The following is a 16,724-nucleotide window of genomic DNA, read 5'->3' as shown; positions in this document are numbered from 1 at the left end:
ATGCCGCCACCTGCTGTTTCATTGGCGCTACTACACGGACTTGTATTCTCTTTATTTTTACACAGATCTTGTTTTTGCGATACAAGGAGTAAAAAAAACACTCTTCAGACGGTATTAGCAATGATAAAGAACGATGGACCAAAACAAGGAATTTAAAAACATTACATTAGAGGGGGAATAAATTACTAACTGTACACATTTGTCGGATATACTGAGGAATCCACCATGATCTAGAGAGACTTCCAGACGTCTTGGGAAGCAGATGCTTATTTCTTTATAGTATTTGGCCATAAGAAAAAAAATGGTTTAGTTGTTTAAATACTGGAGAGCGGATTGTTTTGGGGGGTTTTTTGTTAAATGTTTAGCCAGGTCAACGAGAAGTGCAAAATGCATACACGCAGGTTTGTAACTGTTTCTTTTTCTAACATCTTGAAATGTGACCGCGTCCACATTTAGTTAGCATTTTCTTGCAAACCATGATTTTATTAAATTCGGAGTCAAATGTATTATTTTTTTTAAATCTGTAATTTACTGCGCCCGGAAGTGTTTAAGGTTTCACCTGTGGACTAGTGGCCTCCGCTTTGGAACTTGTGTGACACAAAAAGAAACCAAATGTGTTAATTCAATTTTATTTGAATCAAGTGATTGACTTCTTTATTTGATTTAAAGCCTTATTATGAGGTTGGAATGGGTTTGAATGCAAGGCTAATGGTTGAGCAGAAGACAGAGGTGAATTAGCTAAAGTTAGCTTGATATCAACACAATGGTTAATTATAGGAAACTCGTGGGGCGAGAAACAAACAAGAAATGTAATCCCTGAGTTGCAGTCATGGAAGGAGGAGACTGATATATCTTGTTCTTATGACTTGAAGTTGGAAAATGGATTTTGCTGACCTTTAATTGGTGCTTCTAGGAAGAACACGTGGATTAATCAACATTTAAAGGTATGTGCCATCATTTAGTTGATAGTTTTTAAGGCCTCGTTTATATTCCCGAGTTGTCACATGTATTTATGAAGTTGGTCTGGTTTGACCATTTAGTTTTTTGGGGATATCTGGAGTAGGATAGTTGTAGCTCATGAAGAAAAGGCAAGGATAGTGTATTTATATAGCACATTTTAACAAAGAAGTTCAAAGTGCACAAAAACAATCAAAAATCATCATGACAGGAAAGAAAGGTAGTTAAAACAGAAAATTTAGAAATTACTGAAATTATTCAAACTTAATATGTTCAAGTAAAAAAATGAAAAAACGTGTTCCACCCACACTACTCTAATTACGTTTCCTGTAATTGAAGTCGTTTAAATTTAAAAACTCCCCCGTTTTATATTTTTACATTTTATAAAATAAAAACAGTTTGGCGTTTTAATTGGCAGTCTATGATGCCACCACATGGAGTCGTTGTTCTGTGTCAACATTTTAGAGGTTTGATCGCCAGAGATATTTCCGTCACTTACATTCAACAAAAGTAAACTGAAAATAAAAGCGGAAAGTTAAAGTAACTCAACTCTACCGTCCATCAATCCCAGGGTGCTTTGCGTCATGGCGGGAGGGGGAAAATAAACGTTACGTTTAAAATACAGCAGTGATGTGGTAAAAAGTTAGTTTGTTAACCAGCAGTGCCTCTTTAGTGTGTTCGTGGTTTTACGTCATGTCGTCACCATCAGTGAAATGGGTGTCCCTGTTTAAGACATGGGACCTTCGCTCTTCAGTACGTAGATCACTCTTGTTTCTCTTCAGATCGTATAAATCTTTCGCCTTTTACTAAAGATTTCCGTGGAGAGGAACAATAAGAGTATAACTCAATTTTTTGATGTCCTACCTTGTGTGGGGCTTTCCTTCAAGTGTGAAAACAATGTGATAAATATTACACACTCATAAGAGAGTTGAACCCGTGTTGTATACGGACTACTAGACTTCCAGGATTCCGTAGATTTGTATTTCAATATTTAATATAACTCGAAGAAATCGCTAATCGTGGTTCAAGTCTTCTGCGTACCTTACATTGTCTGTGGTCTGTTTTTACCATTTGAAACTGACGTACTGTTAAGTTAAAAATTGAAAATGGAATTTAAAATGAGTTTAACAAATCTTCATCTGAACAACAGAATGAGTTTGTGTGCTTGTCTTCCCTGATCTGTTTTCAAGCTTTATTTAACCCGCCAGGAACAGCTCAGTCTTGAAAAAGTCTTAACTCTATTGATAGTGGGATTAAAAGTATCTTTAATTCTTAATACCGTGGTAACCAGTTTAATTTACATTTTAGTCCCAGACAAACCCGGAAGTAGGGTGGGCTCCCATCATGCCTTGCGCGCTCGCGTGAACTGTCTAACTAATGTTGATTTATTGTTTGTTTTTTCACACTTATATGAAAATTGTGCAGTTTTGTGTTTGTTATTTGGCATTACATGATTTTGAGTTTGTGTGAGTTCACACAAAAGTGAACCATCAGTGAAAATGGTGTTTCCGCCAATCACTTCGGTCTCAGTCTGTTGAGTAGGTAGATCACTCTTGTTTCTCTTCAGATCGTATAAATCTTTCGCCTTTTACTAAAGATTTCCGTGGAGAGGAACAATAAGAGTATAACTCAATTTTTTGATGCCCTGCCTAGTGTGGGGCTTCCTTGACTGTGTATAATAACAAAGCAAATTCAATAACCGGCTTAGAACTTATATTGAAATGGTTGTGATTAGGACTGTGTGACATAGTATAGTTATTGAGTGTAAATTATGAAGTTGAATTGATCTAAAGATGAATTATCCGTGTTGACAAGAAAGTCCATATGAATTTTTCTGCTTTACGTGTTCTCTTGTAATTTTCCATTCTTTTACCAATTTGTAAATGTAAGAGTTTAAACGTCTTTGTTGTATCTTGTGTCAGTCAGTTAGTGGTGTAATAATAAGTGCAGTATTTCAGTGCAGCCCAGTTCTTCTGCTGCAGACAAAAAACACAAGGACAACATCACCAACAAATCTCAATTAAGTTAAACAAGATCAGACATCTCAGAAAACTATAAAATAAGTCAAGAGCGCATACTAAAATGGGAATTCCTAGCAAGTCAGTAAAGTGCAAATGTGCAGTTACAGTGCAATAGAGCAACACAAAGACTAATTGCTGTTTAATATATGAATGTTAACAGGGACAAACCTGGAGTCTTTTAGTTTTTCTCACAGGAGCTCTAAAACGACGACCTGAGGGTAAAAGCTCAAACTCATTGTGAATAGGGGGATTTGAGCAGGTCACTATCGTCTTAGCTCTCCTCAGAACCTGCTTTTTTTTAATAAATGGTCAGAAGCCCAGTCTGACACCTCTCTACAATTTTGCAACTTGTTTTTTTCAAGCCTCCCGAGTTGGTTCTCATTGGTTGAGTTCAGGCTTCCAAACCAGGCAGCAAAACAAAAATCTAAAAAGGATTCAATACAACTTTTAAGAAAGAGATATCTGGCTTGCTATAGGGACTTTCTGAAATGAAGTCTCCATCCACACTTTGCACATGACACTGACAGTAACGGTGTCAACAGCACATTTAAGAATCTGTCTGTTACTTCGATTGCTGCGACAAAATGAACAAAAGGGGTGACAGACAACAACCCTGAGGAGTCCCAGTGGAAGAAGAGAGCTGGTTTGAGAAAACACCATTTACACTCACGCTGCGTCCATTGGTTGGCGGATTTTATTCAGTTTAACTTCCATGGCACATCTGACCTTCATCAGGACTCAAAAGTAAAAACATTTAGTTCAGAGACAAAGTAAAATATTTGAGTGACTTCATTGTACCATCCTTTTCATTGTTTTACTTTGAGTGATATATTATCAATATTAGAAACCTGATAAAGTACTGGGAATGAAAACTTTGTAAAATTGTTTAAATTCAATCCATCTAAAGATTATTCAAAAGAGTCAAAAGTTAAAAAAAAAATGGTATCCTTCACTGTGATTTAATATTGGATCCATAACTATCTTGTTTTTATGAATGAGGCGGTGCGTTGACAGTTTTGTACTTTCATCCTCTTGTAGTGATGGTAGGGTGATATGACCTCATATCAATATCGCCATTGTAAATATGCTCAAATATTACAACTGGGATATGAGGGTGCATATCGGATGACCTATTTTGTGGTTATTTATTTAATATTTCAAACTGAAATCAAAGCATCGCTTGAAATGAAAACAACACAGTTTAGTTTAAAAGTAGAATTAAGTTCTCTAAAACAGTAGAATAGTAGCATTTCTTGCAAACAGTTTTTCCACAGTGTTTACATTTGACTTATTTTTGTTCGGTGTCATCTTCCCAATAGACAGCATGTGTCCAAACAGACATTGCCTCCATGCTTCATCCTCTGAGGAAATATTACATATTACAGCAACATTATCCTGCAACACCAGCACACACACACACACACACACACCCACACCCACACACACACACACACACACACACACACATACATATGCACATGCAGATATGCATTATTGCCCCAGAGGACCGCCATGCGTGTCCAGGCCATTAACAAATGCAGTAAGCTCTTTAAATATGATTTCCTGCCCTTCCTCCCCCGGTTCGTCCCTCAGCTCCTCCCGGTTAAAACGTGACACACATCAGTTGTGTGACAGGTCACGTGACGGCCGTAGCATTGATCCGGAAGGAGGGAGGGGGAGGATGATGTTGCCGAGAAACTGCATCAGGTCAGCAAGATGCAGGCTGAAACGTACAGGAGGCTGTGTGTTTCGGCTTCAAAATAAAGCGCCATGTTTGTCCTCTCACGCAGTTCTTTTTTTTTCTTCATGAAACTCTTGTTAAAACATTGTGTCATCATACTGTCATACATGATGTAGCTTACAAGAAGGCCTACAAGAAGAAGTGTTTTGAACCATGGTTCTCAAAGAATCAATGTTTTAAATACTTTGATGCTTTACAATACAACACAATCTGTCTTTTTCAAATAATTTATAGTCATGAGGAGCATCAAGTGTTTGAAATTTTAATTTTGTATTTTGAACAAGGAGCAGCTATGAAGGAAAGAGAGCGAGCACTGCTTAAATGACTTAAATTCATTTAACACGCGCTTGAAACCGTGAACATTTATTTTTGGGGACTTAAAACATAAAAACTAACAAGTACACTTTAATTTTTGTTTAGCCTATGTATCACACGTCATATAAATACCTATTCTGTTCAATGTTATTTCTACATCGTATTTTTCCCATATCATGCAGGCGACATTGTGCACGTACATATATGTATGTTATTTAATTGAAATGATTGATCTATGCTTTTAATGTAAATACCGTTAAACTCTAAATTAAATTGAGTCAATTGACCCATCTTTCACATCACTACATTTTTTATTATCACGTTTACTTCTGCATCTTGTGCACCCCTCACCCCTGCTCTATTATCTTCTTTTTTTAATCTTTTACATTTAAGTCTTTGCTTATGTGGGTTTTTTTTGTTTATTGTTGACTTAGACTTTCTTCGCTGTCATTGAAATTGTACCTCAGATTGCAGATCAGAACGAAATTTCGTCAAAGTGCAGGATAAAAACAGCAGTAAGTATTTGCATAAAAATAAAGGTGCAAACATAAATAAGTATATAAAAAAACAACAAAAAATAAAATCATTAAATTACTTAATTCAATGATTATTTAATGTTGTACTTTAGTACACGGAGAGCACAGTTCACCAAAGTTAAATTCCTTCTGTGTTAGCATACCTGGACAATATGTAAGGGGTGACGTATGCTGCATTTTATTTTGAAAAACGTTACCGGAAGTTCACTAATATTGTGGTTTTCTTGACGCAGGTTTTTTAGGACTCGTCCAGCTCGCCTGCATTCCTCCTCTCTAAAGCCTGACCGATAGAGACAGAGAAAGAAAAGGAAGAGAGGAGGGGGGTGTAGAAAAGGCCAATTATTATTCACAACCGTGTTGGATTTTTTTATGAACCACGAAGCCGTCTCACACCGGACACGCCGACCGGAGCAAAATGGAAACAAAGTAACCACGTCGAAAGCACGGCGGCTCCCTTTGATCCAAGAGAACGAACAAAAAAAGGCTTTACTTCAAAACGGGACTTTGTGCTGATAACTATCGAAAAAAATCCAGCTCCCCTCTCTTCGACGCATTTCTCCATTTTTTTGTTCTCTTTTTTTAAAATGAGGATTTTGCAAGATGGCTGATGACAGCTCCCCCTAACAAGGACAGAAAAGCGACGTCCCCTTTAAGATTAGCGGGGGTATATTTGTGTATTTCTATTAGTTCAATGTTTAAATAATGACTGTATTAGCGACCACCGTCCTTGTCGGGAAATAGTGCCAGGTTGGTTGTTTATTTGTACCTGTGCTATGAGGGGAAATGGCGAGGTGACGTCTGAGGTAATTTACACGATTTATTCGAGATAAGGAAGTGGAAAAAATATGTTGTTGGCTAAAGGCTGAAGCGACGATAGGCGAACAAGGTGGAGAGCACGTTTATTAGAAGAGGCCTGAGCTTGAAAATAGTCAATAATAACGTTAAAAATCAAGAGCTATCTGATAGATGTGTCGGAGGTGGAGGGGGGGAGAAAAAAGCTACAGCAGCCTACATTCCTGCGGATCCTAAAAAGCCTTTGTTTTGTGCGCAGGAGCTGGACTCGACTATTAAAACGATTAACTATGCAGTAAACAGGCTGGAAAATGATGGCCCCGGTATGATTTTCAGTGTAATGAGATTATATGGCCTTTGTTGTCGACAGTAAAACTGCAGGAAAAGCCGAGGCCTTGTGTACAGATATGCGAGCTGTGCCACATAGCAGGCGTTATTCATCAGACAGAAATGTCGCTTTTTTGTCAGATTGAAGGGCTGGAGGTGGCTGTGGTGTTCATCTGACCTGTAAAACAGTATTTCTCGTCTACAGCCAGCCGTCGCTGGTTGTATGTATAATTAACTTGCAGGTGGAGGCTCCTCGGATACTTATTTATGATTCAGCGGACAAAAGCATTGCGCTGCGTTGTGATTGAAGGGATTCAAGCGTCCTTGAAGTCCTGACAAAATAGATTCAGGTTTTAAAAAAAAGAAGAAGCTGTGTGTGTGTGATTAGTAATCAGGGTGTGGACTGGACTGGACTGGAGCAGTCCTTTTCTCGTGGTTTTCATGCTTCGTTTGCTGGTCTGAATCATAATCCGACGTTGAAGCTCTCAAGGTAAGGGCCCGAGCAGGCAGCAGGAAAGGATCAAGTGTCTTTTCATGTGCTATACAGAGATTCATTCACCACATGATCTTATCTTTTTTTCTTTTCTTTTTTTTTAGAAATTTAGTTCTCTGTGCCTTGTTTGCATTTCATGGTTTACCTGTAGCATACAGGATTTTTTAGCTTCCTGTAAGGCCTATAAACACACAGAAGCTGTAAAGACAGGCCCCTCTGTGTTAGTGTCTGTGTGTGATTTAGAGGAAAGGAAAGCAGGGTTTACTGTAATCTGTTCAACGTCAGCCCCTGCTGTGTGTGTTGAAATCACCAAGGTGTTGTCATCCTCGCCTGAAGCCTTCTCGTCAGTTTTCTGGAATTTGCCTTCATGCTGCAGCAATAAGCAATACTCATCCTCTGTCAGGGAGATTCGTCTGATTTGGTCACAAGGGTTAAAACGCACTCGATCTGTCAGGACTGCGTCAGGTCTGTTTTTATATTTTCCCTCAGAGTCGTTTTTTTTTTTTTTGAGTGTCAGTTTTCCTTTGAGGACAGAGAGGCTTGGAGGTGGAAAACAGACGGTGTATGCCTGCCCGCACCATGATGGCCTCTGACATGGCTGAGACGTGGAGGAACTGTTTCGAGGAGGAGCTCATCTGCCCCATCTGCCTGCACGTGTTCTCAGATCCCATCCAGCTGCCCTGCAAGCACAACTTCTGCCGGGGCTGCATCAGCGAGGCCTGGGCCAAAGACTCCTCGCTGGCCCGCTGCCCTGAGTGCAATCACGCTTACACACAGAAGCCCAGCCTGGAGAAGAACCACAAACTGTCCAACATAGTGGAGAAGTACAACGCCCTGAGCGTGGAGAAAGCCACCACGCCGGCGCTGCAGTGCATCCTTTGCCGCCGAGGTCCGCCGCTACCCGCTGTGAAAGTCTGCCTGCGCTGCAACGCCCCGTGCTGCCAGTCTCACGTCCAGACGCACCTGCAGCAGCCGTGCTCGGCCCTCGGGCACCTGTTGGTGGAAGCCGAGGCGGTGAAGGCCTGGACCTGCCTGCAGCACGACGAGTACAGGCTGTATCACTGCGAGGCAGAGCAGACGGCCGTGTGTCAGTACTGCTGCTTCGCCCGCTGCCATCCCAGCCACGGCCACGCCGTCACTGACGTGGAGCTGAGACGTAACGACATCAGAGTAAGGATGGTTTAATATTCAACACATACATTAAACAAATACAAGCTTGTTTATTCACTCATTTCAGCTGAGGACAGCGTCACTGTGACAGTGACCTGGTCAGTGGAAGTGGGCGCTAGGTGACGATCAAGTACCATCATTTATTAGCATTTTAAAAAATCATCCATTCTACTTCACCAAAAAGAATTTGGCAATATTTTCCCTCAGACAATCAGAGCAGTTCAATAATGGACGGTATCGAAACGTCTTTGTTATTGTTATGTTATCTATAAGAATTATTAAGATGGTTAGCGCTAGCTTTGCTTGAGAAACGCGTTTGTTCGTTCATAACAGCATCACATAACCAACAAGGTCGTCTGTAACGTCTTTGTATTCATCAAGCAAAAATCCGCTCAACAAAGGGATTCATTTCATTCAGATTTGAGAGAGAAAAAAAACGATATTAAAAGTGAAGAGGTTTGGGTACAGAGCTGCTGTGATCTGCTCTTAATCTTTAATTTAGTTAACCATTCACTTCACTCCATCAAAAAAAAACAAATTTCCCATTTTAAAGGAACAATTGCATTTTGATTGTGTTTTAAATCCTGTGTGAGAGTCTTGTGCATTTTTCAGTACTGATCTCCTCCAGCCTCCATTCTCATCTGTTGGAATGACAAACAATGCAGTCAAGGGGTGGAACAATGAGGGGGCCCTTAGAGGGCCTTATCTCCCCAGCACAGGTGCATCCTAGCTCAGGGATCGCCAGTTGTGAAAGGGGGGGGGGAGTGGAGACAAGGGGAAGGGGGATTAAAGTGATTTGTCACTTGATTCTGCGGCCTACTTGGGTTTTTTATGAACCAATTCACTTCCTGGGGTTTGGTGCTCGATGTAGTCTGTTCGAGCTGAGGTTGGATTGGTTTTCCTCCACTTTTTTTTTTATTTTTTATACAAAGTCTGTGACGGGGCAGTTTAGTCAGAGGGAGAACCAAGAAGGCCTCTACGCTAACTGAGTCACGCAGATCACCCAACACCCTGTGTAGGAGTCAACTGGGACATGCTTGGCTGTATTTCCTGCTGGTAATGCCATGACTCAGCTTTATGTATAGTTAATCGGTCGCCTGGGGCACCGGAGCGATTATAAGGTGAGACCTTGTGTGAATTTAAAAACCTTATTGCCAAAGTTTTTCACATTTGCAGCTTGAAGTAATTTTCCATGATCCTGCTGGATAACGAAAGTCATCAATTCTGGATTTTACCCAGATAAAGATATTTAATCATGATGTTTAAATATAATGTAGTACTAGTGAAGAATTGTCAGTAAGTTTTGTTTATTGGGAAATAAAACCTGCATGGCCGAGCTTTGTGACGACGTCAAGCGCTAACGTAAGCTAATCTATTAGCTTGTCACAAATTCATGTCGGCTGAAAAATCAGACGACCGCTTCCGTCGTATTCTGTTGTTTAAATCGCTGAATTGGATCCCTTCCTGAACTCCTGAACCCATCGCTGTCATTGGCTGTGAGGAAATGTACCCAGAAACGTCCCAAGTCAACCACAGCACCAAAATCCAGGCAGAGAACGGGGTCTTTGCAGACTCCCCACCAGACATTAATGATGAATGAGCAGCATTACTTTTGTTTTAATTTTATGAGCAGAAAGCTCCTCGCTCTGCCGATTAATGGGATTCAATAACTGTCAAAAAAAAAAACTGATAAATATTTCTAAGAAATGTCCCCTCATAGCAGTGATCACTAAGACGAGCAGAATGGCCCCCTGTCTGCACACTTACACACACACACACACACACACACCCCATCACAGCAGCCTCCCTCCCTCCACAGCTCTTCAACACCCATGGCCCCCCCCCCCACCAAATTCACCTCACCCCCTCACACCATCCAGCCGCCTCTCCGGGCGAGGACAGACCTTCCCTCTGGCTCTGCTCTCCTGCTCCGGTTGCTCTGATGGAGAAGACACTGTGGTGAAATGACAGCTTAAGAGCTCCCTCCCCCTTTTTTTTTTTTTTTTTACCCCCTGTGCCCTCCCCTCCATTCCCCAAAGGTATCCCATACATTGAGCCCCCCCCCCTCTGGGACTCTCCGGCTCCTTCGACCCTGTTTTTCCCCTGGCTGCTGCTTGGAGCCTAACTCAATCAATCAGCACAACCAGGTCACAGTCCTGGATCTAACCATGCCAACTGTGTGCATGTGTGTGTAATACACGTGTGGGTGGGTGGGTGTGTGTGTGAAAGATATCTAGGGCAGCGGTTCCCAACCATGTGCCACTGAGACCCAGTATGCAGGTTTTCATTCCTATCAAGCTCCACAGCAGCTGATCACTGATGATAAAATCAGCTGTTGTTCAGTCGGAGGGATTTGATTCCATAATGATGATTGCATGTGAACAGACCTTCAGCCTGTGAAAAACAACAGATTATTGATTTTGTCGCAGACCTCAGTAGATTTGTAGAATGTTGTTTACAGAGAAACCTTCCTGAAAAGAGCATTTTACAACGATCAAACAAGAAATCAACATTAACATTTAGTTTTCGATTTTTTTATTTTATTTTATTTTTTCCTTCACGGGTCATCATTGATTTGACATTAAGTTTATGGCATTTAGAGACTACACAACATGTGGGTCAAAACCTTTTTTTTTTTTTTTTAAATTCTACACACATTTCAGAGTTAGACATACGTTTACTTTAAATTTGCCTATTAAACCGCCACTTTGGCTCATTTCTACAAAAAAAAAAAAAAACCCAGACGGCTCAGTTGACGAGTCAAACGTAATATCCAGCCTGTCGCATAAAACATTTCACTTTTTGACCGTTTTCACTGTTTTCATTTACTTCACGATCCGTTACGATTTCCTTTTGCCATGGTTAAGTTACTTACAAAACAAAAACAGATTTCCATCCAGGCAGGAAAGTACCCTTATCTTAAAACAAAAACTAGTTACTAACACTGACCAGTGAGGGTGGCAGCGTAGAATTGTTTAGTCGACTATTTGTACACGCCAAACGACCCGACATGTGTTTGCTTCCTAAGTCGACAAATAGCATCCTTCAGTGGATAACACTAAAAGAAATATCCCAAAACTACAACCCACTCAGTGACGTCAGAAACACGTTGAGTGATTCAGTAGCAGGGCATGTCATTGGCTGTTTGAAATGGGTTTTTTTCTTTCTTTATAATGTAATGGTTGCAGCAAACTGGTGAGGCCTACTGGTGTTAGCACTTAGCTATAAGTTCATGCTGCGACCACATCTTGAAACCCCTCAGTTATCATACCTCAGTACCTCAGTACTAACATTTAGGAGCAATGACCTGGCAGTAAGCAATAAGACTTCTGTTTCCATGTCAATGTGTACAGGTAGACTAACAAACTGCCAAGCGATTAAAGGAGTTCAGAGGCGGTATCATACATCATGGATATGTAGAAGTATACGTTGTTGATTTGCTTGTTTTTTTTGTATAAAAAGTAAATTGGCGGATTCACTCGGACCCTGATAACCAGTTATGGGGTTTGATCTTGTCCAGTGAAGGCCGATTTTTGGATTTCTTTTTACCCATCACACAGTCGATGCTCGTTGGAATGCTTGAGGACAATTACAGACTACAAAGTGAAACCAGAACTCTTCTAATCCCAAACATGGTGTCATGTGAGTGGAGATGATGCCGCTGCCACGAGACCTGCTTCACCACATTTTGAACCGTGCTTTATCTCCGTATGGAATCATACTGGCGTCATGTCATTATTTTTTGACTTCACAATCTAATTAGCCATTTCTTCCTTCATTTAATGTTGATTGAAGATTATTCATGTCTGACATTAAATATTAATCACATGAGGGATTAGGAATTCTTTGTCAACAACCTTTGTGCTCCGAGACAAACTCCTGAAGCGTCTGGGACCGTTCATTATCGCCTCACTTATTGTGACCAAAATCTGAGGCTTCTCAGGCGTCTGCTGCCGCTCACGTGTTCAGCGTCTGCGTTTGAAATAAGTGTTGTTGTTGACGCAGAGTAAACTCCTCTCTGAATGCTTCCAATGCCTCTTTTGAACACTAAATACAGAGAGGAGGTCCTGGAGCTTTTTCTTCCTTCTGTATGCCCATTTATTTATCTCTGCTCGCTGCCCCCCAGCTCCCCTGACATTAGTCCTCACTCACTAATGCAAACACAAAATAGTTGCTGGTTGCTATGACGGCACACCCTCCCCTCCTCCCCCACAGGGATTGTGTGTTGGATGCAGACTAAATTAGCAGGCTCCTGGATTCTAATATCTCAGGCATGAAGAGGGGATTCTGGTGGCGAGCTGAGGTCAGAGCTTTCCAAACATTAACCCTCTTTTTTTTTTTTTTCTTTCTTTCCCGTTTGTCTCCTTTCACAGCAAAACCTTTTAAGACAGCAGGAGCACGTGGAAGAACGAGTGCAGGAGATCGAAGAACAGCTCTGCAAACTGGACTCAGACAAGTGTGTGGTGGAGGTAAGTTTCATCAACCCGAGCACGTGGGCGTAAACGCTTCGGCACACATTTCCAGACATTCTGAGCAGCTTCTCTTAACATGAGAAGGACAGTTGGAGGGGATTGACATTTGTGCGTCCATGTTTGTTTCCTCCTCAGGACAGGGTGTGCGAGCTGAAAGAGGAAGTGCGTCTGCAGTACCAGCGGATGCACCAGCTCCTGGAGGAGGATCTGGGTCGGACGCTGGAGGCTCTGGATCGCGCTCAGGCTCGGTTCTGCCAGGAGAACGCCGCCCAGGTTTTGGTGCTAGGTGAGCAGCGCCACGAGGCCCAGAAGCTGCTGAGCTCCATCCACACGGCCTTCAACAAGGCCGAGGAACTGAGCTTCATGAAAAACACCAAGCCTGTTAAAATCCTCACAGACAGGTGAGAGAGATGTTTGCCAGCCGTGGATCATAAAATGAAGGATTTGTTTTTATGCCGGTGGGCCTGTAATATCCAGGTTTGTGCTTTCGAGCTAATGTCTTATCTTGAACTCTGTGTGTCTCCTGGTGCTTGTTACAGGTCTCAGGCATGTGTGGGCAGCAGTCTCCCTCCTTACAAAGTGGGTAATCTAAACTCTAAACTGTTCCTCTCTGAAATCTCCAAAAGAGAGAAGAGCCTGAAGAGAACGTTGGAAGGTAGGATCACTTTCAGGAGTCTTTTACTTTTATGACTGTGTTCTTGTTTTTATTACTGCTTATCTCGTCTTATATCTCACCTTTTCTCTTTTCTCTCAGCTCCCCTCACCCCTCCCTCAACCTTCCTGCAGTCTGTTCCTGCGTATCCCAGCGGCCAGAGCTCTGGCTCGGGAACAGAGAAACGGAAACATTCCACTGCCTTCCCAGAGGGCAGCGGGAACGCCGGAAAAAACGCTGCGCCAGGTTTCAAGGACTCCTCCTCCTCTTCTTCATCATCTTCCTCATCCCTATCCAAACAGCCCTACCTGGGCTCTGGCTCCGCCTCTGGAGAAGGCCAGTCCACCAATCAGCAGCCTCTAGGTCCCTGCGGCCCGCCTCACATCAGCGAGAGCAGTGGGACAGGAAGCGGAAGCGGCTCTCTGACCAACCACCACTCGGGCTCTGTGTTCGGCTCCTCCCACTTTCCACCCGGAGGCAGCAGCTCCTCGCACTCCTCCCAGCAGGCCGTGCTGCCTCAATACGGCGGCCGCAAGATCCTGGTGTGCACGATGGATAACTGCTACTGCTCCGGAGTGCCCTCCGTGTCAGGCCACCGCAGCCACCCTCCGTACCCGCGTTCGGGCTCCTTCCCCTGGGTCAGCGCCCAGGACTACCCCCCTCCCCCTGGTCTGGCCTCTGGGGGTCCGTCCATGCAGGGCCTGGCTGTGAGGGACTGGATAGACGCCTCTCAGACACACAGACATGCAGATTTTTACGGGCTGTATGGGCAGCCGTCTACAAAGCACTATGTCACCAGTTAACAGAGTAGAGACACACACACACACACACACACACACACACACACACACACACACACACACACACACACACACACACACACACACACACACACACACACACACACACACACACACAAACAGACACACACACACACCCATATACAAACACACTTTGATATAGAGACAGGCACCAAAATAGCACACCTTTACTGACTTATTTACCATAAAACACAATGCAGTTATTGTCTACACACCCAGTAGAATATTAAAATGTATATCCACACACTGATCTAGAACATATACAAACATTCGGGGGCAGGGTTGATCTCTTTGTGTGTTTAATTTTCTCATGATTTTCCATTTTCAGTCAGTGTTTCATGTCGTGTATGATACATGAACGGCCATCTGCGTCACTCTGGCACAACTTAGCTCAGCATTTTACACATTAACGGCAAACTAGAGGCCTGAGAGGAGACATCCTGCGTCGTTTTATTTATAGTGCAGGAGACGGATTGATAGAAAATGAACTCTTATTAGGAAATCTTCTCATGCCTCTTCACAGCTTCTTACGGACGTTAAAGGGAAAAGCGATATCACCGTGCAGGTTTGACCTTTCCAGTTTAGCGCTTCATCTGATATAATCGCCCCTCCAGTCGTACTGAGGTCAGTTGCCTTATGTTATTAGCATCACATTTTGCTCTGCCCGGCTCACTTTGTTTGATAGATCCTTTAATGAGGCACTGCATCCCCTTCGCGTCTCCTTGATTTTTATCATCATGGCAACTCTTCCTTTTTTGCTGAGTTCAGGGATGGATTGTACGGCTTGAACACTAAACGCTCTTCCATGGAACACCCACAATGCACTTGTGGAAGCCTTGTTATGCTTGGACTACAGACTTGCAGAGGGATACTAGAGCTTCAAATTTGGGAATATTGTTCTTATTCTCAATGCTCTTTTTTTCTGCTCCCAGGCTCCCCACAGGACAGAAGCGCTTCTGACAAAGACTGTTTCCATTTAGTACTTCTAATGACTTTGTGTTATTTGGTACATCTGTATGTTTATTGATCGCCTAGAGAGACTCTATGATTTTAGAGAAAAAAGACAAGACTTGACAAACCAAACCAATCAAGCATCTGGAGGATCTGATGATGCTGTAATTGTACTTCCTGCAGGGCAAAGATGTCACTTCCTCTCAATAAGCACACAAGCTCTTGGCTTCCTGTTTGCAAGCTGAAAGCATGCAAGGAAGATTTTTTTTAACGCACTCAAAAGAAGAAGAACAATGGGGATACATGTATGCAGTTTTAAAATGAGCGTAACTGAAAATTAGGAGAGTGGGAGGAATTTTTTCATGAACTTTTTCTAAAAGAACTAGACTGGACTGCAAGATGTAAGCAATTGTCATCATTCTCAAAATGAGGTGTTACAACAGTTAACATGAATAAAAAAACAACAACATTAAAGTATCTTTTTTTGTAAATATTTTGTGAAATGGAAAAAATTGCAGACGTGATTTGGAGAAGGGTTCCAAATAAACGAACAAATTAAAACTGGTCTCTGCTGTCAACTCAGTCAAGTCTATTTCCTCGTTTATTTAAGGGATAAATGGTGTTAATCTAGAACAGTAATACCAGAAAGACATAAGCAGAAATAGATCCATACATTTTTACATAGGACATTTCCCATGAGACAAAGCCATTTACAGATTGCTTGAGATTTCAATTTCTGTCTACTGTACTCCCGGAGTTGCAAAAGCAAATAACAAACGTGGAAGTCTCTGGATGCATGTCTGCTTCTGTATTTTACTTTTTCTGTATTTTACCATTTGTCCCAAACTCAAATGTATGACAAACTACCTGAAAACTAAAAGCATCTTCATAGTTCATCTAGGTTCCAACAGTCCCCTGTCTGTCTGTGGGAGCCACAGCCTCAAGCTAGGCAAGACGAGACAAAACACTACTATCTGTATCACACATTTAAAAATAGGGACAATGCAAATGTATGAACATAACATGTTCATTGGCAAGATTGTTGCCGTAAGCTAATTTCCATCTGTATTCCTTTGGCAGGTTGATGGCACAAACATATTTTTTTAATTATTTTATATACTTTATTAATCCCCTAAGGGGATTCGCACTCTGTTATTTTAAAGACATGCTTCTCACACACTGAGCACAAGCAAGACCTGGGGACATGCATTAATGGAGAGATGTCAGAGTACAGCGGCTACCCCCACTGGGAGAGCCCCCTGAGCTGGTGAGGGTTTGGTGCCTTGCTCAAGGGCACCTCGGCAATGCTGGAGAAGTGATCTGGTACCTCTCCAGCCACCAGACCAACTTCCATATTTACTTGAACCGGTTCCCAACCCAAGTCCCTACAGACTGAGCTACTGCCGCCCCAAATGGTAAATGGACATGGGCTTGTATAGCGAGTATACACATTTATATATAACAACAATGACAAGC

General features: G+C 42.1%; 1 protein-coding gene across 1 annotated transcript; it reads left to right on the top strand.

Moving 5' to 3' along the window:
• The first annotated feature begins 382 nt into the window (after positions 1-382).
• On the top strand, positions 383-15,809 carry trim8b (tripartite motif containing 8b). Its single transcript, XM_079334192.1, has 6 exons — positions 383-401; positions 5,804-8,352; positions 12,726-12,821; positions 12,960-13,225; positions 13,364-13,479; positions 13,579-15,809. The coding sequence occupies exons 2-6, from the start codon at positions 7,747-7,749 to the stop codon at positions 14,277-14,279; spliced, it is 1,785 nt and encodes a 594-aa protein (XP_079190318.1). The 5' UTR covers positions 383-401; positions 5,804-7,746; the 3' UTR covers positions 14,280-15,809.
• Positions 15,810-16,724: the final 915 nt, after the last annotated feature.

This window comes from Symphodus melops (genome assembly GCF_947650265.1).
Source record: "Symphodus melops genome assembly, chromosome: 21".
Classification (NCBI taxonomy): domain Eukaryota; kingdom Metazoa; phylum Chordata; class Actinopteri; order Labriformes; family Labridae; genus Symphodus; species Symphodus melops.
Note: the sequence above shows the minus strand (reverse complement) of the source record. Positions and strands in the feature narration are given on the sequence as shown.